At 41.7% G+C, this 21,146-nt stretch overlaps 1 protein-coding gene across 7 annotated transcripts in view; it reads left to right on the top strand.

Annotated features, from left to right (window-relative positions):
- PTPRZ1 (protein tyrosine phosphatase receptor type Z1) overlaps positions 1–21,146 on the top strand; it is a 145,762-nt gene that overhangs the window by 57,817 nt on the left and 66,799 nt on the right. For all 7 annotated transcript variants that reach the window (XM_064142012.1, XM_064142010.1, XM_064142011.1 and 4 more), the window contains exons 3-5: positions 17,869–18,048; positions 19,773–19,924; positions 20,989–21,084. In XM_064142012.1, coding sequence (XP_063998082.1) covers positions 17,869–18,048; positions 19,773–19,924; positions 20,989–21,084 — 428 coding nt within the window. The remainder of the gene's footprint in view (positions 1–17,868; positions 18,049–19,772; positions 19,925–20,988; positions 21,085–21,146) is intronic.

The raw sequence follows: 21,146 nt of genomic DNA, 5'->3' as shown, positions 1-21,146 counted from the left end.
GTGTCCAGAGAAGGGTGACGAGGCTGGTGAGAGGCCTTGAGCACAGCCCTACGAGGAGAGGCTGAGGGAGCTGGGATTGGTTAGCCTGGAGAAGAGGAGGCTCAGGGGTGACCTTATTGCTGTCTACAACTACCTGAGGGGAGGTTGTGGCCAGGAGGAGGTTGCTGTCTTCTCTCAGGTGGCCAGCACCAGAACAAGAGGACACAGCCTCAGGCTGTGCCAGGGGAGATTTAGGCTTGAGGTGAGGAGAAAGTTCTTCACTGAGAGAATCATTGGACACTGGAATGGGCTGCCCGGGGAGGTGGTGGAGTCGCTGTCCCTGGAGCTGTTCAAGGCAGGTTGGACGTGGCACTTGGTGCCATGTTCTGGCCTTGAGCTCTGTGGTAAAGGGTTGGACTTGATGATCTGTGAGGTCTCTTCCAACCTTGGTGATACTGTGATACTGTTTATATGTTGTTGAGTAAGACAAGAGAATACTACCAATCATTGTTCAAGTTACTGAGATTTTCACTTCTTTGCTACTTTGTTAACCATAAACCAGTTGCCTAAGGAAGATATTTTATATTCTTGGCCATTTCTGCATTTTTCACCATTTGAGGCTCTAAGAGGAGGGATGATGTGGAGTATTTCCAGCAAAAAATATCTTTTTGTAAGGAGACCCAGAAAAATGCAACTTCTGGGGGAGTGGGAGGAAATAGTGAAAAAAACCTGCAATATTTTCTCTGAAATCCCTAAATATATCCACAGTTTGGATCGAGAACCTGGAAGGATGAAATAGCTTTTATTTTATGAACTTTCTTTCTGTCTAGGGCAAGTGTTTGTTGGGCAAGATCTTACAACCACACCCTGACATAAAATACATTGCCTAGGTGATTTGGACTACTGTGAATAGGATCCCTTGAAACAGAAACTTGCATTGAGGGCAGTAACTTCTTCAGCTGCTTGAACTTGTTCCTAGGGCTTGTCTGATTTGCACCTACAATTCAAATTTGCCATGGAGGATTACTTGTAACACAAATCTCATAACATTTTGTGGGTTTTATCATTCGCTTGCTCCTCCAAAGATTTTGTATCTCATTTTGAAACCCAAACTCAGCTGCTTTGCATGAACATTAAAAAGTGTTTTTCTGGGTTTTGGACATTTGCTGCAGCCAAATTGAGATTAAACTGATTTAGTTTTCTGTCTCTTGAACTACTGTAAGCCTGCAGTCATGCGTACTCATGGCTTCTGTCTGAGGGAAAAGCTCTTTATGGTAGAGCACTGAGGTCTGGCAACATTTTCTTTCTCATGCTGCTGAGCAGCTCTGAGCATCTGGAACCTGCTGACTTTCCCAGCAGAGCAGCCTATGGGTCAGATAATTTGCAAATTGCATTGCTTTTTGCCTGTTTGTGGGCATTGTGGACTAGCAGAGCCTGTTTCATCAAGCCTCCTGCAGTCTTGCCGAGAGAAATGGAGCCATACAGCATCACCTCTTCAGACAGCTAATGGCTTGTAGTGGCTACTCTGTATTTGTCCTAGCATTCATGTTTTACATTAATGAGAAATGAGCTTTACCAGTATGCTGTCTCAGAACACCTCCAAGCTTCCTTCAAGTGGCATGTGCTCATTGGTGCTCACACATTTGTCCTTGGTGAATCAGTTTCCTATATATCACGCTTTACTGCTTTCTGCCTAGCTGATGAGTTTCTTACAATATTCCCAGAGGTGACTGCACTGTAGTATATGACGAATCTGTTTCCCTGGAAGGATGATGATACTGCATAATGTAGGCAGAATGTGTACCTACAGATGGAACAGTTGCAAACAAAACCAACCCAACAACAGCAGCTAGAAACCACAGCTGTAATCACTTTTTCAAAATGTCAGGCTCTCACACACGTACCCTCATCAATATTTTGTATGTGTTCTTAAAAACATAAAGCACATTCTGTTGGCTCAGTACTCCATAGCAATGAATCATAGAATCAACCGGGTTGGAAGAGACGTCCAAGATCATCCAGTCCAACCTAGCACCCACCCCTATCCAGTCAACTACACCATGGCACTAAATGTCTCATCCAATCTTTTCTTGAACACCTCCAGGGACGGTGACTCCATCATCTCCAGGGATGGTGACTCCACCACCTCCCTGGGCAGCCCATTCCAATGCCAATCACTCTCTCTGGCAAGAAATTCCTCCTAACATCCAGCCTAGACTTTTCCCAGCACAACTTGAGACTGTGTCCCCTTGTTCTATTGCTGGTTGCCTGGGAGAAGAGACCAACTCCCACCTGGCTACAGCCTCCCTTCAGGTAGTTGTAGTCAGCAATGAGGTCCCCCCTGAGCCTCCTCTTCTCCAGGCTAAGCACCTGCAGCTCCCTCAGCCTCTCCTGACAGCATCATCATATGAGTTTTATTCATGCTTTATTATCATAAAAGCACAAACTCACATATAATTAGAGTACATTTAAATAGATGGGGGTCTTTTTACCCTAAGATACAATAATATGCACACTCAGGACCTGGTTCTACCTCATCAGTCCCTTGAGGTTACTGGGAACCGAAGACACCGCAATTTATAGGCATATGCACTTTGCTGATTTAAAGACAGAGATGCAGTCAGGAAAAAAATGTCTCTGTCACTTCCCAGACGTCTTTCTTCTTCCCTCTGACATCTTTCTATAAGCCATGAAGTGCCTGTTCTGGTGGTCCAAAGTAATAGGCTTTTTTCTAGAAGCAGAACACACACATGCTGGCGTATTCAAGGAGCAGGCCCATCTATCTCTGCATAAGGGCATCACATCCATCAGACTCAAGTATCACTTGTGGGGTTTTGCATTTTTTTCAAAGGAAACATCTACTGCTATTAATTGAAGTGAAATGAGATACAGTCAAACAACACCTCTCCATTAAAATGCCCTTTGGAAATACATTATGTTTTCTTTCTACCTATTTGCCCTCTCCATCTTATCCGCTCCAAAGCTTACAGCTTACTGTCTCTAAAGTTGCAGGCTCCTATATGAACTATAACTACTCTAACCTCCTGCAGCTCCTTTCTTTTTCCTCCTGTGTGGTGCAATTTTGCCACAAATTAGCACAACATACTGAAATTGAGGTTCCAGATGTAGCTTCCCCACCTCTCAAATTAGACTGTCTTAGAATAAAAGGGAAAAAAACAGATGCAGAAGCAAAGACCAGACTTTAGGCTGTTTCCTTGCCCTCCTTCCTCTCCATTAAATGCTACAACCACAAAGTCACTCAGGCTTCTTTTCACCTTGACATATGGGATCTTTTGCTGCCCAGAGTCCACAGCAGTCTGACATTTTTGGAAAGGACAACCAGTTCTGTTTTACTGATTAGACCTTTTCCTCATGCCTTGGTAAATAACTACTTCATGAAGAATAAACCTAGGAATTCAAGTTACTACTTCCTTACTCAGTGCTCTAACCACTAGTGTAAAGGCAGTGGTATATTACCTGTAGCTCTAATCTGCACCACCATTAAGAAAGCCAATTGGACTGACCCTTTGAAAGTTCTCTGCCTTCAATACAGCAGGTGAAGAGAGAGGCACTTAGTTTATGACAGTGGATCTCCTCCTGCATATCAATGATCAGGAGAAAAACATCCTTTAAAGTGAAGGATTGTCAAACCTCAGAGGTTGACAAATGTGATCTCTCAGACAAAGTAATTTGATTTTGTTGAAAATGACTGATCATGTTTCAAGTTGGCAGCAGGCATCATTTAAATGCTATGTAAGGCAGCAAACCTCCAGTGCAAAGGCCAAAATCTTAAGCAGAAGTGCAGCTTATGAAATGTTGAAGTGGCTAAAGGTTTCTTAAGGGTTATTTGTATGGCCAGTTGTTTTTTTCATCCTCTGCTTCGCTGAAGGTTGTTTTTACATTCCACAGCTCATGTAGGTGGTTATAGAAGGAGTTTTTAATAAAATATTAATGCTGTTATCCCACAGGACATATTGTTTATACCATCACAGATAAAGATTACATCTCAGATCAATGCAGCAATTCTTTAAAAGCAGCAGCTGGAGTGTGATTACAGTTGTCCAATTGAGTTATATCATACAGCAAATTAGGAAGTATATGTCAGGACCCATTATTCTAATGGGGGTCTTGTAAGATTTTTAAACAATGTAAGTAGATGCCAGACTTGCAAACTGATGACCCTGTTTGAAACAATACCCCCAGTAGAGAGGAGAAAAAAAATACTGTTGACTTGTGCGTGGCTGACAAGTTAATGCTTCACAGAAACCCACAGCACTAATCACTGTTCTTGGATGCAAGTTCTTCCTTTTTTCTGGCTCCCTCCTAAGGCATTGCTTAATCACACATTAGACCAACACAACTGAAAACTGGGAAATTTGTTTCCAGTGTCGGCTACCACAATTTCATTATGTACAAGGATGAGAACTATAAAAATTTATAAGGCAGAGGATGGAAATGTTCAATCCTAGATGGCCATTACGTATCTGGAGAAATGCAACTGCCAAATTTTTAGCAAGCAGCAGCAGCATCATCAACAAGCAAACCCTGGTGTTATGTGTAATGACAACATTTGTTTTGGGCGACTAAGAGTTTGTGCTAATACCACATTAAATTCTGTACCAACTTGAAGACAAGATCATGCTTTACAGTCATTCAACAAACTACTTCTTAATGGAACAGGGACATGTCATACCTAATCTGAGGGGGTGAGTTTATGCAGATACACAGCTGCAGTCAAGTCAAATAGCATGGGAATGCAGGGTGGGCAAGGGAAGGCAGTTAAGCTCCCTCAGTACACTGCCTCTGCAAACTGAGGATTATTTAAATAGTGATCAAATGTTCTCCGGAAATGTCTTCTAATTAAATTCTGCTCAGCTAAGAAGTGAGACCAGGACATAATTGCCAACAAAATTCCTCCTTGATGTGAGTCTGAGTACTGCTATCATGAGTCCCTCACAGTGTCCCTCAGTGTTTTGCTTTGGCAGGACAACAGTAGTATTACAGGTTGACAGTGCAGAGGCTGGCAGGGACAGCATTCTTCAGGTCTCGCTTACTGAAATTACCAATGTGATCATGTAAAGTAATTTTTTGACCTGTGGAGTAGTGTTAACTACTCATGCCCAGGTTTTTTTGAGTCCTGTAAATGAGATGAAGTGCCCAGGATGGCCATGCAGTACATATGTAATGCCCCAGGAGCTCTAAGCTCTAGTATAGCTTATGCTGCTCTGGTGAAAGCTGGTGAAAGGCCTGGAACACAAACCCTATGAGGAGAGGCTAAGGGAGCTGGGATTATTTAACCTGGAGGAGAGGAGGCTCAGGGGGGATCTCATTGCTGTCTACAGCTACCTGAAGGGACATTGTAGCCAGGTGGGGGGTGGCCTCTTCTCCCAGGCAACCAGCAACAGAACAAGGGGACACAGTCTCAAGTTGTGCCGGGAAAAGTCTAGGCTGGATGTTAGGAGGAAGTTGTTGGCAGAGAGAGTGACTGGCATTGGAAGGGCTTCACAGGGAGGTGGTGGAGTCACCATCCCTGGAGGTGTTCAAGAAAAGCCTGGATGAGGCACTTAGTGCCATGGTCTGGTTGACTGGCTAGGGCTGGGTGCTAGGTTGGACTGGATGATCTTGGAGGTCTCTTCCAACCTGGTTGATTCTATGATTCTATGGCGAAGAAGTTTCTTTCTGGCTTGACTTCACAAGTCCATGTTGTGTTTTGTTTAAACAAGGTCCTGCATAATGGAAAAACAGTATTACTGTGTTTCTTCATCAGCAATCTAGGTGATGGAGCAGTGTGTACCTTCAGCAATTTGCTCATGATGTAGAATTCAGAGGAGTGCTGAGGGACCCCAGCAGACTGGAGAAATGGTCTGTGAGGCACCTCATGAATTTGCACAAGGGAAAGAGGAGCAATCTCAGGCACCAGTGCCTGCTGGGGAGCAAGCAGCTGGTTAAGCAGCTTTGCAGAAAAGGAGGCATGAGTGAGCTCCTCAGTACAAAAGAGTTGTGGACGTATTTGAGATAGGCCATTGAAGGCAATGGACTCAAAAAGGCTCTCTTCAAACATGAGGAAACACTTCTTACCCACCTAAGAGTGACAGAACACTGGCACAGGTAGTCCAGAGAAGTTGTAGAATCTCTATCCTTGAAGCTATTCCTAAACTATCTAAATGTGATCTTGAGCAGCTGACTTGTAGCTGATATTGCTTGAGCAGAAGGGTTAGACAGTGGCCTCCTGAGATCTCTTCTACCCTCATCCATTCTGTGGTCCTGTGATTCTGAGGAAGTCTCACACAAAAGACAAATCATTACTAAATTGGAGAAGGAAGGAAGGAAATTCAAGAACGTGGCAAGCTAAGAGATGACAAGGGTGAGTGAGTCTCAATACAAGTCTGCATGGCAAGTCTCCACAGAACAAGAGTTTCAAAGACAACAAAGCCAGCCTCCTGTCAAAGAATTATTTGTCACAACTGCAGTGTGACAGGGTATTAGCAAAAGTAGTGGCAACATAGAAAAAAAAGCTCATTTTCAACAGATCTCCTGTGACTCAGAGGAACAGACTGGCAGTATTTTCTGTGAAGTCAAAAACATCTTTTCTTTGCAAAAACAATTCCATGGAAACTCCACTCACTGAGTCTTCCAGATTTGATGTTTCCCCACAGGCAGGTAGGCTGTACTGGAAATGAGTTTCTGGGTATTATTCCAAGATAAAGCAGATTTTCGTGACAGGAAGGGTTGTTGCTGCCTACAGCGGAGAGAAATGATTTTTAAGAGAGTTCACAGTTACATATGCAAGAAGCAGTCACTGCAGTTCTTCAGAAACTTTCATTATCGTAGTGCTTTTGCCTTGCCTTCCCACCCGCAAGCTCCTGCTTTTTCTAACCTAATGTGTTATTCCCTGCCTTAGAATTGATGCAGAAAATTCATCTAATTCACTTACACAGGTTTTTTTCTAATCAGCCCCTACAGAGTGAGATCTCTGTAAATGTCATGCAAGTCATTCATGAGTGAGATTAATCTTTTCATACCTTTCAAATTATACCAAGAGATACAGAGTCAATATTTGGGCTTTAGTATTCTTTGTCTGTGCAATATACCCTATGAGGAGAGGCTGAGGGAGCTGGGGTTGTGTAGCCTGGAGAAGAGGAGGCTCGGGGGGACCTCACTGCTGTCTACAACTACCTGAAGGGACATTGTAGCCAGGTGGGGGGTGGCCTTTTCTCCCAGGCAACCAGCAATAGAACAAGGGACACAGTCTCAAATTGTGCTGGGGGAAGTACAGGCTGGATGTTAGGAGGAAGTTCTTCACAGAGAGAGAGTGATTGACATTGGAATGGGCTGCCCAGGGAGGTGGTGGAGTCACCATCCCTGGAGGTGTTCAGGAAAAGACTGGATGAGACACTTAGTGCCATGGTGTAGTTGACTGGCTAGGGCTGGGGGATAGGTTGGACTGGATGATCTTGGAGCTCTCTTCCAGCCTGGTTGATTCTATGATTCTAAGCTAGGAGTGCTGGCCTCGTATCTCCTCTTTAACCATCACGATCTTCTGCTACACTTTCCACATCAAATTCGATCGATGCCTACATTAGTCATCCACAGCTAGTCTGGTTAGGGAGAAGTCATACACAGATCCTCAAAGAAGGAAAGCACTGGGTGACAGTGACACATACACTGTGGCGCAGCGCGCACACAGAAAGTACAAGAGAAGGAGAAGCTCTTTCAAAAACAAAAGTTAAAGAATAGTAAGTGCTTGACATAACCTGTGTGAACAGTTCTGTGATTTTCTTCATTCTTTTTTATGTGCAATCTGAGTTTCTTGTCTGAGAATGTAGGAGTTTGACATCATCATAGAATCAACCAGGTTGGAAGTTGTTGGCAGAGAGAGTGATTGGCATTGGAATGGGCTGCCCAGGGAGGTGGTGGAGGCACCGTCCCTGGAGGTGTTCAAGCAAAGCCTGGATGAGGCACTTAGTGCCATGGTCTAGTTGACTGGACAGGGCTGGGTGCTAGGTTGGACTGGCTGATCTTGGAGGTCTCTTCCAACCTGCTGAATTCTATGATTCTAAGTGCTCAATAGCTTTTTAGCTGTAACTCATCAGTGAAAATTACTTTAAAAGATCATGATACTGAAATATTTTTGGAAGTAATTGGGCTTTATTACAGATCTGCAAAGGGAAAACAAAGGTTCAGACATGTTTAGAGAATAAATACTTGGAGGAAATTTCTACTGCTTAATTTACATTATACAGTTAGCACATCAAGACTGGGTGAAACCTCACTCAGTGAAATAGTTGATAAGAGTTGATATGGCAGTCTCAGAAAAAGACCAATCACATAATGGTGTTACTTAAATTTGATGTGGAATGTTATCAGAGGAAGAGTCGTATGCATCTACTGACTGCTATGGCAGTTTTGGAAGAAGCTTATAGGAAGTCTGTGGAGCAAGTGGAAACATAATGCTAGCACTAGTGGAGTCCCCCAGGGATCAGTGCTGGGTCTGGTGGTGTTCAACATCTTCATTAATGACACTGATGAGGACAGTGTGTCTACTCAGCAAGTTTGCTGGTGACACCAGACTGGGAGACTTGCCTGATACAGCTGAAGGCTGTGTTGGCCATCCAGCGAGACCTGGACAGACTGCAGAGCTGGGCACAGAGGAACCAAATGAGGTTCAACAAGGACAAGTGCAGAGTCCTACATCTGCAGAGGAATAATAAGCTGCACCAGTACAGGTTGGGAGGTGATCTGCTGGAGAGCAGCCCTGTGGAGAGGGACCTGGGTGTCCTAGCGGATAAGAAGTTACCCATGGCACATCAATGTGCCCTTGTGGCCAAGAAGGCCAGTGAGATCCTGGAGTGTATTAAGAAGAGTGTATCCAGCAGATCAAAAGAGGTTCTCCTTCCCCTGTATTCTGCCTTGGTGAGACCTCTTTCAGTTTTGGGCTCCCCAGTTTAAGAGGGATAGGTCCCGCGGAGGGCTACAAGGATGATTAGGGAACTAGATCACTACCTGATGAGGAGAGGATGAGGGACCTGGGGCATTTTATTGTGGAGAAGAGAAGACTGAGAGGGGATTTAGTAAATGTTTATAAATATCTAAGGGCTGGGTGTCAAGAGAGGGGGGACAGGCTCTGCTCACTTGCCCCATGTGGTAGGACAAGGAGCAATGGATGTAAGCTGCAGCACAGGAAGTTCCATCTCAAGACAAGGGGGAACTTCTTTAGTGTAAGGGGTCACAAACTACTGGACAGGCTCCCCAGAGAGGTTGTGGAGTCTCCTTTTTTGGAGACTTTCAAGGCCTGTCTGGATGCATTCCTCTGTGACCTGAGCTACATTGTATGGTCCTACTCTGGCAGAGGGCTTGGACTCAATCATCTCTTTGGGTCCCTTCCAACCTCTGACATCTGTGATAATGTTGTATTCAGTTTCATGATCTTAAACATTACTAAAGATAATCATTGCTACAACTTGAATTCCTTGGAGCAAGGGTTAGAAGTATTCAGGTCTTCCAATTAAGGCTTCAAATACTGTCAAAAATGAATTAAAAGCAAGAGGAAGAATATGCTTCTTTTGTAATGGATATTTCCCCTTTTGGCTCTGTACCAAATTTCATCCCTTAATACTTAATTGTGAAATATAGCTTAGATTTAACACCATGTTCATTGTAAAAAAAAAAAAAAAAAAGTGGCAATTTCTAATTATATATGACTACATGTATCTCTAGTAGTATTTTTTATGGAAATTCAAGAGCAATAGGGCAAGAATAATAAAATAGAGATACCTTTAAAGGTTGACTGAGTTTCTCCTATAAACCTTCTCCCAATCTAAACAGCTGTCCCATAGAGTGCACTGCAAATGGAGCATCAATGATTGATTATACATTTTTCTGACTAGCCTGCACTGTCCAGATTTATGGAGGAATGAAAGAAGAAGAGGAACAGCAAGCAGTTGCTATATTGAATGAAAGCTGTCTGTTGGCATTTATCCTCCTACACATTTTGCTCAGTAATTCATTTAGTCTGACTATGAATCATCAAGCTGACTCCAAGGAGGAAAAATCACCAAGCAGTCACTGTATTAATAATACTGATTACAGTTTTCCATGGTATCTCAAAAACTGTAGTTTATTCTATTTGATGTCTTTTTTTCCTTATGAGGACAAAGTGAAAAGACAAAACCTTCTTGATTAATTTTTGGTTGTCTTATTAAGCAATGTGTCAGGAAGTGTAAGGTTTATGTACAAATAAGCAGAGTATGAAAGAATAATCTGAAGAAACTAAAACATTTCATCATAACTTTCCTGTTTCATCTTCTTTGTTAGTCTCCTTTTTACGATGAGGTTACCCACCTGGTGAATGTGGGGAAGGCTGTGGATGTAGTCAACCTGGACTTTAGCAAAGCCTTTGACACCATCTAATACAACAAGCTCCTGGCAAAGCTGGTAGCTCATGGCTTGGGCAGATTCAGTCTGATATGGGTCAAGAACTGGCTGGAGGGCCAGGCCCAGAGAGTGGTGGTGAATGGTGCCACATCCAGTTGGCAGCCAATCACCAGTGGTGTTCCCCAAGGACCAGTGTTGGGCCCAGTCCTGTTCAACATCTTTATTGATGATCTGGACCAGAGGATTGAGTTCAACATTAGTAAGTTTGCAGATGACACCAAGCTAGGAGCAGGTGTTGATCTGTTGGAGGAGAGCCCAGCAGAGGGACCTGGACAGGCTGGATGGGTGGGCAGAGGCCAATGGGATGAGATTTAACAAGGCCAAGTTAACAAGGCAGGCTTCAACACTTTGGCCACAACTCCAAGCAGCAGTAAAGGCTGGGAACAGAGTGGCTGGAAAGCAGCCAGGCAGAAAGGGACCTGGGAATACTGCTAGATAGTAAGCTGAAGATGAGCCAGCAGTGTGCCCAGGTGGCCAAGAGAGCCAGTGGCATCCTGGCCTGTATCAGGAACAATGGGGCCAGTAGGACAAGGGAGGTTATTCTGCCCCTGTACTCAGCACTGGTCAGGCCACACCTTGAGTGCTGTGTCCAGTTTGCTGTGTCCAGTTCTGGGCTCCTCAATTCAAGAGAGATGTTGAGGTGCTGGAAGGTGTCCAGAGAAGGGTGACAAATCTGGTGAGGGGCCTGGAACACAAACCCTATGAGGAGAGGCTGAGGGAGCTGGGCCTGTTTAGCCTAGAGAAGAGGAGGCTCAGGGGTGACCTCATTGCTGTCTACAACTACCTGAAGGGAGGTTGTAGCCAGGTGGGGGTGGTCTCTTCTCCCAGGCAACCAGCAATAGAACAAGGGGACACAGTCTCAAGTTGTGCCAGGGGAGATCTAGGCTGGAGGTTAGGAGGAAGTTCTTCACAGAGAGAGAGTGATTGGCATTGGAATGGGCTGCCCAGGGAGGTGGTGGAGTCACCATCCCTGGAGGTGTTCAAGCAAAGCCTGACTGAGGCACTTAGTGCCATGGTCTAGTTGCCTGGCTAGGGCTGGGTGCTAGGTTGGACTGGATGATCTTGGAGGTCTCTTCCAACCTGGCTGATTCTATGATTCTATTAATGTGGTAAGTGGTCCAACACAGGTGAGGAACAGAAGAGTTTTATATGCTACAGTTCAAGAGTTCTACTGAAGATGGGTTACTATTCTTATCATGAAGTCTGTATATGTCTGCTTTATACAGTACATATTACTTCTTCTGTGTGTACACACACAATACATATAGTACAATGTAAGTATAATCATACTCAAATACAACAATGGTTAAAAAAGCACTGAACAAAATGCACTAAGGATTGTGGCTTGTCTGAATTCATCTAGTTGCAAAGCAACTAGAATTTTTGGTTGACTCTGTTTGTTTTGTTTGAAATATTACATGCTACACAAAGAAGAAGTATTGCATTCATTTCTATGCCACTGTATGTGTGCCAGAAAATCCATGGGGTAAATATATTTGGCACCTGCTCATTTGAAAGCAGGTTGTTTTATTAACAGTGTTGAATTTTCAGGTTTTAAATGCTGGTTTGTTTTTCATTGTTGTTGGGGTGGGTTTTTTGTTTGTGTTTTTTTGTTTGGCTTGTTGGTTGTGGGGTTTTGGGTTTTTTAGCAGTCATCCAGTTACTCTGTGGGGTGGCTTTCTTTAATGAGAACAGTATAATGTCATTTCTGAATGCTTGATCTCAACGTTGGCAAGCAAGGCAGGCTTTGAAAACCCACAAGCAATTAAATCACCGAGATGGGCATAATAATTGGCTAAGTCCAAACCTGGAAACCAGAACTCCTCCTTTGTAGTTGTGACTGGACAACTGTCTCTGTAGTCTGAACCTTGTCAGCCTGAAGAGTTTTTATAAACGTTATGAGACTTCATGATGATGAAGAGATTGTGGGGGTAACTGGGTGTTTTAGAGGGAAAGAAAAAAAAAGAGGACAAAACCCCCAAACAACAACAAAACAGAAAAATCCATACAATGAACATCCAACTGAAGCAGAAATGTTTTCTTCTATGCAGTAATATGTAGAAGTTAAACATTCTATGTTCTTGATGAGCAAAATGTTTCCCTAGAATGCAGTGTGTTAGATCATAACCTTTGTAGTATGAGCTCTGGTAACACTCACAAGATTAGCAGTGGCAGCACTTCTCGCTTTGTGCCAGTAGTGCACTCATCCAGAATGTGAACTGAAATCATTCTTCAGCTTTGGAAGATTGGAGACTGTGTTGCTCAACTTCTGGTAATAAGATGAATAGCATAGCTCTTAATGTTATGAAGCATCCTGAGGTTTGTTAATCTCTGTCTCACCTGTTTATCCAGTTTGGATGCACTAAATAGTGAAACAGAAATAAGGAGGGGGAAAATAGCTTTGCAGTTCAGTGTTTAAAGCAGTATTGATTTGTCATCTAAATTTAAACTTTGTCCCATGTCTCTTCATGGCCTTATTTCTGGTTTCTCCAATCTCAGATAAAATGTCTACTCTAAGAAAACCCTGGAAATCACTTAACACTTCAAAGTCTTATGTCAGTAACATTTTTGATAAGGCAAATCCATTATGCACATTCCACACTGAGGGGATATCCTTCATCTGCTACATGTGCCCAATCTATAGAAAAGTAATTATATCATTGTGAAAGTGAAAGCTGATGAAAAATGAAGAGGCAGCAATTAAGCAGAGCTAAAGAATCCATCTCTGTTTTCTGCTTTCATCTATAACATAAACCCAAAGGTTCACATCAGTTTAAAGCATGAAGTAATAAACTATAGGAAGTAATAAGCAATGGAAAACCTGAATCAGACCTATGATTATTTCTGTACTGCCCGTTATTGCCAGTTTGGGAAGCAGTGTTGGTGCTGGTTAGAGTACAAAACTTTCATGGCCTTATATTGTGTTCCTATTTCTAATAGTAAATATAATGTTGATGTTAGCCTCCCTGTGTTTTAAAGCTTAGCTTTGTGAAGGAAGCATGGAAGCATTTCTATTTCTGTAACTGTCATTAAAATGAAAGCTTTTGTAGTTCCTCAGGGGGCACATGCTGGGAGTATGCCCATTCATGAGAAACATGATCCAAATAAGAGCTAAAAGTGCAAACTCTGTGAAGTCAGAACAGTTACTAAGTGCTGGAGAGTAGAATTTTCCAAGTCAAATGTATCTCCTCACTAATACAATTGTCTGACTAAAGTCCAAAGTCCTGCTCTTAGCTTGTGTCATCTGCGAACCTACCTACTGATTGTGGACTCAATCCCCATTGTATTCCACTTTCCATCTATGATAAAACAATCTGCTCTTGTTTAAAAGCATTTGGTTCTTTGGCTTTCTGCAAGTCAAGTAAACTGCAGTAGTTTCACCACCTGCTGCATACACTAGATGTGTTTATGGTAAAGCTTTAGTTCAGATTGGGAGTGGGCTTCTCATGCAAAACTAGCTGCATCCAGCTGCCACACTTTGGTCTCAGCACATGATGTGTATTCCCCTCAAGTGACACTAAACAGGAGTCATGCCACAGGAACATACCTAATTCACTTCAGCAGCCAATGGACATTCAGCCCATGGGAACAGACAGAACTAGGATGAGGTAAAATCCTTCTAAAAGACATTATGGTATGGACATCTGGTCCTCAGCCCCAACTTTTTCACTCAATAAATGCACTCATATTGGTCTGTAGTACTTGCTAATATAGACATAACAAATCTGCTGCAATATTTGCAGGTTTTATTCATAAATGTGTATTTTCCCCATGATCCTGCACCAGACCTGCACCAGAGCCTACCACTGACTTCTTGTACATTTCATTCCATAGCTTTTGATCACCTTCTCAGTATTTACGTACATGTGATTTTCCTCTTGACATGCAAAATGTACACAAATCTTGTTCCTTGCTGCTGAGATCAATATATTTTTTACCTTAAAAAGACAGCTTCCACATTGCCTCAGTACTGACATCAGTTGTACTTCTGCAATTGTGAGCAATCATCATGCCCGGGGAGGTGGTGGAGTCGCCGTCCCTGGGGCTGTTCAAGGCAGGATTGGACGTGGCACTTGGTGCCATGGTCTAGCCTTGAGAATTGTGGTAAAGGGTTGGACTTGATGATCTATGATCTATGAACCCTGATGATACTGTGATACTGTGTTACCCTTCACTTATGTAACTTTTACAGCTCTACCAGCTGCTGGACCATAAAGAAGAAAACTGAATTAAAGTTGTCAAATACTTACTGGGATTTGCCAGCAGGAGCATTGGTTTGGAGCATTCAGCTAAGTTGTCATAGCTGTCAGTCTTATCTCTTATATTCTGCAACCGTGAAACACTTGTTTTTCATTTATCTTTGGTTGATTTCAAGCTAGCATTCATACAGATAGGACAGTTACTTTTCTCTTGTCAACCAGAGAGAACCTGAAACAGCATTTGCATATTTTTCACACATGATATGCTTCAATCAGCTTAGGTTAGTGTATGACAGTATGTAATTACATGAAAATCACTGTTACAAAACTTTGTTTGGGGCATAAAGATTCACAGGTGCTGTAAGATTTCAGTGAAGTGTAAGCAGCAGAGTTCTTTATGAAAGGATAATATTTTTATTGACTGAATTTCCTTTTACTTCTACACTGAAAAAAGGCAGAACATTATCAAACCCTTTTAGCAAGATCGATTTGCATCAGTTTGAGACTTTTCTGGGGGATAGGAAATAACATTTTTCATCTCTCTTCTAATTTTCCTCATTTCGTTCTGTCAATACTAAGGAAAAGCTTCACATCCACACTGAAAGAACTTCCATGATCAGGCCACAGCATCACCTTCAGCCATCATTTTATGTAACACTGTATGCCTGGCTCAGGACATTGTGATGGATTACAGTGTTGGCACAACACTGTCTTCTGGGATGAGCTAAGATTACTAGTGTTATCATTAGCTTCATGCTAGAGATTTGTTATATTATACCCTGAGGTACAGGTAACGACTATCAGGTCAAAGAATTTACATTCTACATAACAAAACCACAAAATATGAACCAAGGAAAGTTGGAAGGAATTTCTCTAATTTTAATGTATTTGTTTTAATTGAATGTGTTGGTGAAAAGTATGGGAGATGCAAAAATAAGATATTTGCATTCATGAAAAAAACAAACAAGTAAGAAAGTACTCAAAAGTACACTTCTTGAAGAAAGGAAAAAGTATTTTCAGTTAGATCTAATATCAGTGATGGCAATAGCAGAATAAAGGGGATATGTGTTAGGGAAAGATTTATAATGAGGTTCTACAGGAGGGACTGCAGGTGAGCCACAGAAGTAGAAACAAAGATTTCTACTGCCTTGGGAAAACAGCGAGAGCCTGGGGAAGTCTTGGGCTGTGGCAAAAGGAAGGAGCAAAGAAACAAGAGTATGGGGTGGAGAGCAGAGCCTGTCTTCAAGGAATAAACCATAGGCAGCTAGCCCAGTCCAAACTGTCAGAGACTTCCAAAGCCAGGGAGGTCTCTGATTAGTTGCTACAACTTGGAAAATGACTTAGCTGGTTGAAAGTACACCTGAAAATAAGGGCCTGTCTGCAAGGATGCACAGGGTAAGCTGGGAAGTATTTCTGTCCTGTCTGACCACATTTGGAGAATTTGCTGTTTAAAAGTTAATTAATATAGTTTATATTTAAATAAAATTGTCTGTCTTTTCTTTAAAACCTTTCTAACTGCATTTCTTCCAAGTACATTCTCTAATAACTATAAAGCTATTCTAGCTCTGTTTGTTACAAGATTCACTATAGAAAACCCAAGCAGAATCTTCTCCAAGTTTTAAGAATTTCTTAAGGAAAGCTTCTGAAAGAGAAGGTGAAGTATTTAAAGTCGAAATACTAACTGTATTCACCTAATGAATCAGCATATCAGTATTTGCCCAGCTGATAAACTGTACGTGGCAGCTGATGTCCAGGAGGGCTGTGACTTGATGAGAAGCTGGAAGCTTACACCTTGTGCCGTTCCCAAGGGGATCACTCTTGATAGAGGGCTCTAATCCTCACCTGCAGGATGTTCAGATTCATAACTCTGTGGCTGAAACTCATTTTGGTTTGTTTGGCTGTTGTGCCAGTTTCTTCTGTTGCTGAGGAGTAGATGGGTCTGTGCACCATCTGACCTGCAGTACTTCTGATGCGGCAAGATGATATTGCTAACTGTCTTGATTCGATACTTGTTAAATAATTTAACTCGGGTTTGTTACTAAGTAGCTAGCTGTCCAGATGAGCATCTCGTGTTACTGCCTATTGTCATGGTTACAGGACTGGCTGCATCTCTTCTTCCCTCTCTGAGTTTTCTGAGTGCCATATGAGGCCCGTTCTTGCCTTGGGGTGCAATATAGCAAGTCTTTTCCTGACAGTCTTGGGTGTAGTATAGCAGCCTGTAAATGAGCACTGGCTCATTTCAGCACATCTAATGGAATTCAAATGGTACGTTGGATGCACTAATGCTAGTTCTTAACTACTAGTAAGTGGGAAGCTAACTGAAGCACTTCTGTTTTCTTAGGTCTGTGCAGTCAGCTCTTGTATTTAATTAGCCTTTTGCAGTGCTGCCTTGTGAGGAAAAAATACATATATGCATGCAAACATATAAACACAGAAAATACTGTATTAGATACACTACTGTGTTATGTAAAGAGAAGATTCTGTGTTCTCTGTGTCTGAGCTGGCCACAATGAGATGCCATGCAGCCCCTGTGCCCTGGAGAAGGTGCTCTGAGGCAACACAAACCCCCTTGGCCACTCTCTCCTGGCAGCTGCAGAAGGATATGGCTTGAGCATGTGTGCATGGTCCTCCACAGGCAAAGCTAGGCCATACAGCCAAACTCTAGCCAGAGCATCACTAACAGTTTTTCAGGATAGACTCACTTTACCTTTTCCCTCTGTGCAAGCATATCTCTTTTTTTAATGTTATTGCATTTATTTATTTTAAAATCTTATTGAATGGATGACTTCATTGGGCAGAAGGAACTGCAATGATACTGGCATTCAGAAAGGTGGGGTCCGCAGTAATTGTAACCTTTTACTGAATGCCACTTCCTCCCAAAAGGTTTTTTCTCCATTCTATTTATTATTTCTCTCTACTGTATGTGAGGGTTTGGGGTTGGTTGGTTAGTTTGGGTTTTGTGAGGTGTTTTTGTTGGTGGTGGTTGTTTTGGGGTTTTGCTTGTTCGCTTGTTTGTGTTTTCTGCTTTCCCTAGAGATTTGTAAGCACATATCTGTGATGTCTAAAGTGATCAAAAGTGACTGTTGAAGGTAGGATTCAAGGGTAGGTGTGCTAAGTATTGCTAGAGATGAGGCCCAAAAGAAGGATGGCTGTTCTGGTCACAAATTGCAAACTGTTTTAACTTTCCCACATTAAAAATTACGTGATTATCAGTTTAGGTTTTAAATATACTTACCCCAAATGTTTTTATTTCTAGGAACTTTGAACCAAAAGAACTGGGGGAAAAAATACTCAGCCTGCAATGGTGCCAAACAGTCTCCTATTAATATAGATGAAGATCTTACCCAAGTAAATGTGAATCTGAAGAAACTTAAATTCCATGGATGGGAAAAGGAAACTTTGGAAGATACTTTCATTCGCAACACTGGCAAAACAGGTATTAAAAAAGTCAGATTTCATGCTTGGAGTTAAATGAGATCAGGAAATTGATACAGGATGGGCAATCAGCTGAGAAGTTCTAATGAAACGTTCTCATTTCACTTTTCCTTACCTTGTGCATTCTGAATTCACACATTAAATGAAAAAAACAGGTGCTGGCAATAGCCAAGCATAACAGAGTATGTGCACAGAGTTAAAGCAATCATCTCGTTCCTATCATCCCATCATGAACACTTCAAAGCCAAACAGTAATTTAGCATTGCCTATGAAATAATGCTAATTATTACTACATATCCAAAATTTGCAGCAGGCACACAAAAATTATTTTTTAGAGTATGAATATGTTACTTACTCATCTGGAGCACTTCATGGGTGAGTTGTGGTTTCAGAAAACTCGAGATGGGATTCATCTCACCTACGCTCTGTAGATACTTGTATCTGAATTACTCAGACTTCAGTCAAAGAAGAGAAACGTGCTTTCGTGGTCCCATTTATGTTATCTGTCTCAGAACTGTATTCTAGAAGGAAGTGATTTATGCCTAAAAGATCCTATTTCTCCCAGCTATAAAAGGTGCAATTGTTTTGCAACCACTTTGCTGTGTGAATTCAGGATAGCAATAACTAAAAGGTACTTGTTGGAAGTACTGTTTCATGTTTTGGGCACAGGTATAGAGAAAGATCTCTTAACAACTTCCTCCACAGGTATGGAGAAAGATTCCTTGTCTTACCCACTGCTTAACCATCTAACTAGTTGCAGTGAGACCCTTAGACAAGCATTTGTATTGTATTTTAGTGTTAATATTCCAAATTTCAGTTCTTTATCCCATCATGTACTTCCCACACATTACTACACAAATTTCTTACTTCCCTCTTGCCCTACTGGAAGGGATAAATAATGGTTGTTTTTTTTTCAAGAGATCCCTGAGAAGTCATTGTTTAAAGTCCATAAGAGGAAACTAAGCTCTTCCTCATCTACTGCAATTCAGATATTACAAAAGCAGTTTCTAAGTTATGCAGGTCTTGAGGGAAGAACTGTAATGAAACAGAACACTGTTAGTGCTGTTTTAGCAAAAGCTCAAACAGATGACAGTCACTGGAGGTGGGAAAGCCAAATGTAGGACCTCAATCTATTCCACCCTGCTCATCCTCTACAGAGGACAGTTTGTGTCCAGATGAAGACTTTTCATCACCTTCTGTCCTGGAAGAGTGCACCACAGCTGAGGAGTCTCACAGATGGGATAGTTCTCCTAGGAACTAACCAAAATATTGGGGTTTTGTGTGTGTTGCTTCTTGATTTGTATCTAGAATTATAAGAACAATGGTGAGAGGATATATTCCTTTTTGGTGCTTTCAGGAAGCTATGTCTTTCAGGAATTTCTTTTTTCTCAGACCATCAGATTGTTGGCTAAGCCAGTTTTATGAGCTTTTTAGCATAGTTCTGTGACTAGTTTTAGACATCAGGAGACCAAGAGTGCACTTATCTGTGAGTATTTTATGAATTGCAGCATGAAATGCAACATATTTCTTCCTGTTACTAATGAATAACCACACTTCTTACTTTAAATAATCAATTCACTGTCAAATTGCTTATGAAGTACAGGGGAAAAGGCGTATCATATTTACCTTTTAGTACCTGATACTGAAATAGGAGAATCATAGATGCCTTGGCCAGCTTTTATATTGATGATCCTTTTTTCCCCCCGTCTCTCTCTCTTTGTTCAGTGGAAATTAACCTGACAAATGATTACTATGTAAGTGGAGGTGGCTTAGACACTATATTCAAAGCAAGCAAGATCACTTTTCACTGGGGAAAATGCAACTTGTCATCAGATGGATCAGAACATAGTTTAGAAGGACAAAAGTTTCCTCTCGAGGTAAAGTATAAAAGAAATTTGGACAATTTGTTCTTCTACAAAAAGTAACACTGCTTACTAAATGCTTTTGTACTTCTAAGATGACATTAGTAGTCAGTCCTACTAATTTGACAAAGTTCAAGCTTCCACTAACAGTTAAGCTGCTACATGTTCACTCATCATATTCCACAGCAGTCAGTTGTTTTAAGTGTAAATGGACTTTTCAAAGCTGGGGCTTTACTGAAAGCCCATGAGAGCTGCTGGGCTTTACTGAGGCAAAGCATGACCTATGCTACAGACCATACTTGCTCCTCGTTCTGGGAAGTTTGGACTCCTGCATGAGAGCAAAGTCATAGAGCCAAGTTTATCCTGTGTTCCACAGAGAGCTGTGAACCAGGAACTTTCCCTGGGTAGTATCATTTCCTCATTAGCCACTTAAAAATGCTCACTCACACTCCACCTGTCCTGCCAAGGCATCAAACAGAACGTTTTTCTCTGTCATTACCACATGAAAAGCTAGTAGGAGCAGGACACTCCTCCATTCATGCTGGTGGCCTAGTACTAAAAGAGATTTCCTGACTGCATGCAGAAAAAGAGAGGAAGTAGTACAGCAAACCCAAAGCCCATGATGTCAGTCAAATGTGAGCACAAAATACCCAGTAATCTTTCAGTCCCAATGGTCTCTGCAAGGCAGATGCAGTAGGGACGTCCTACCTCGTTATTTATACTTTACCACTGATTTTAAGCTTCATCTCACCTGAGTATTCTAGGTTAGATGTCCCCAGTATAAGTAAGTTAACTCAGCTTACTGTATTGTCCATGGAGGCTGTTGTGTTCCTTGAAATGACAACTCCTGCATATAAAGTGATTTTCCAGGAGGCATTATTTTTAGGTAGCAAGAGCTGATTAATTGTGTTGCATATCTTCAGATAATATATTTGCCATAGATTAAAACATTCATAGCTTTGTAATCACATTCTCTTGCTTGAACATTTTTTTCTCAAAATGGGAATATAAATAACTGCTTTGATTATTTTATTCAATGTTTGGTACATATAAACATTTGAATGTGCTTTTATTTGCAGATGCAAATCTACTGCTATGATGCAGATCAATTTACAGATTTTGAAGAGGCAATTAAAGGAAATGGAAAGTTAAGAGCTTTATCAATTTTGTTTGAGGTAAACAAAATAGATCTTTGTGTCATTAAACAAGCTTTGATACATGGCAGATGTTCAAACTG

Source organism: Pogoniulus pusillus, chromosome 4 (genome assembly GCF_015220805.1).
Source record: "Pogoniulus pusillus isolate bPogPus1 chromosome 4, bPogPus1.pri, whole genome shotgun sequence".
NCBI lineage: Eukaryota > Metazoa > Chordata > Aves > Piciformes > Lybiidae > Pogoniulus > Pogoniulus pusillus.
The sequence above is the reverse complement of the archived record's forward strand: the minus strand, read 5'-3'. Positions and strand labels throughout refer to the sequence as shown.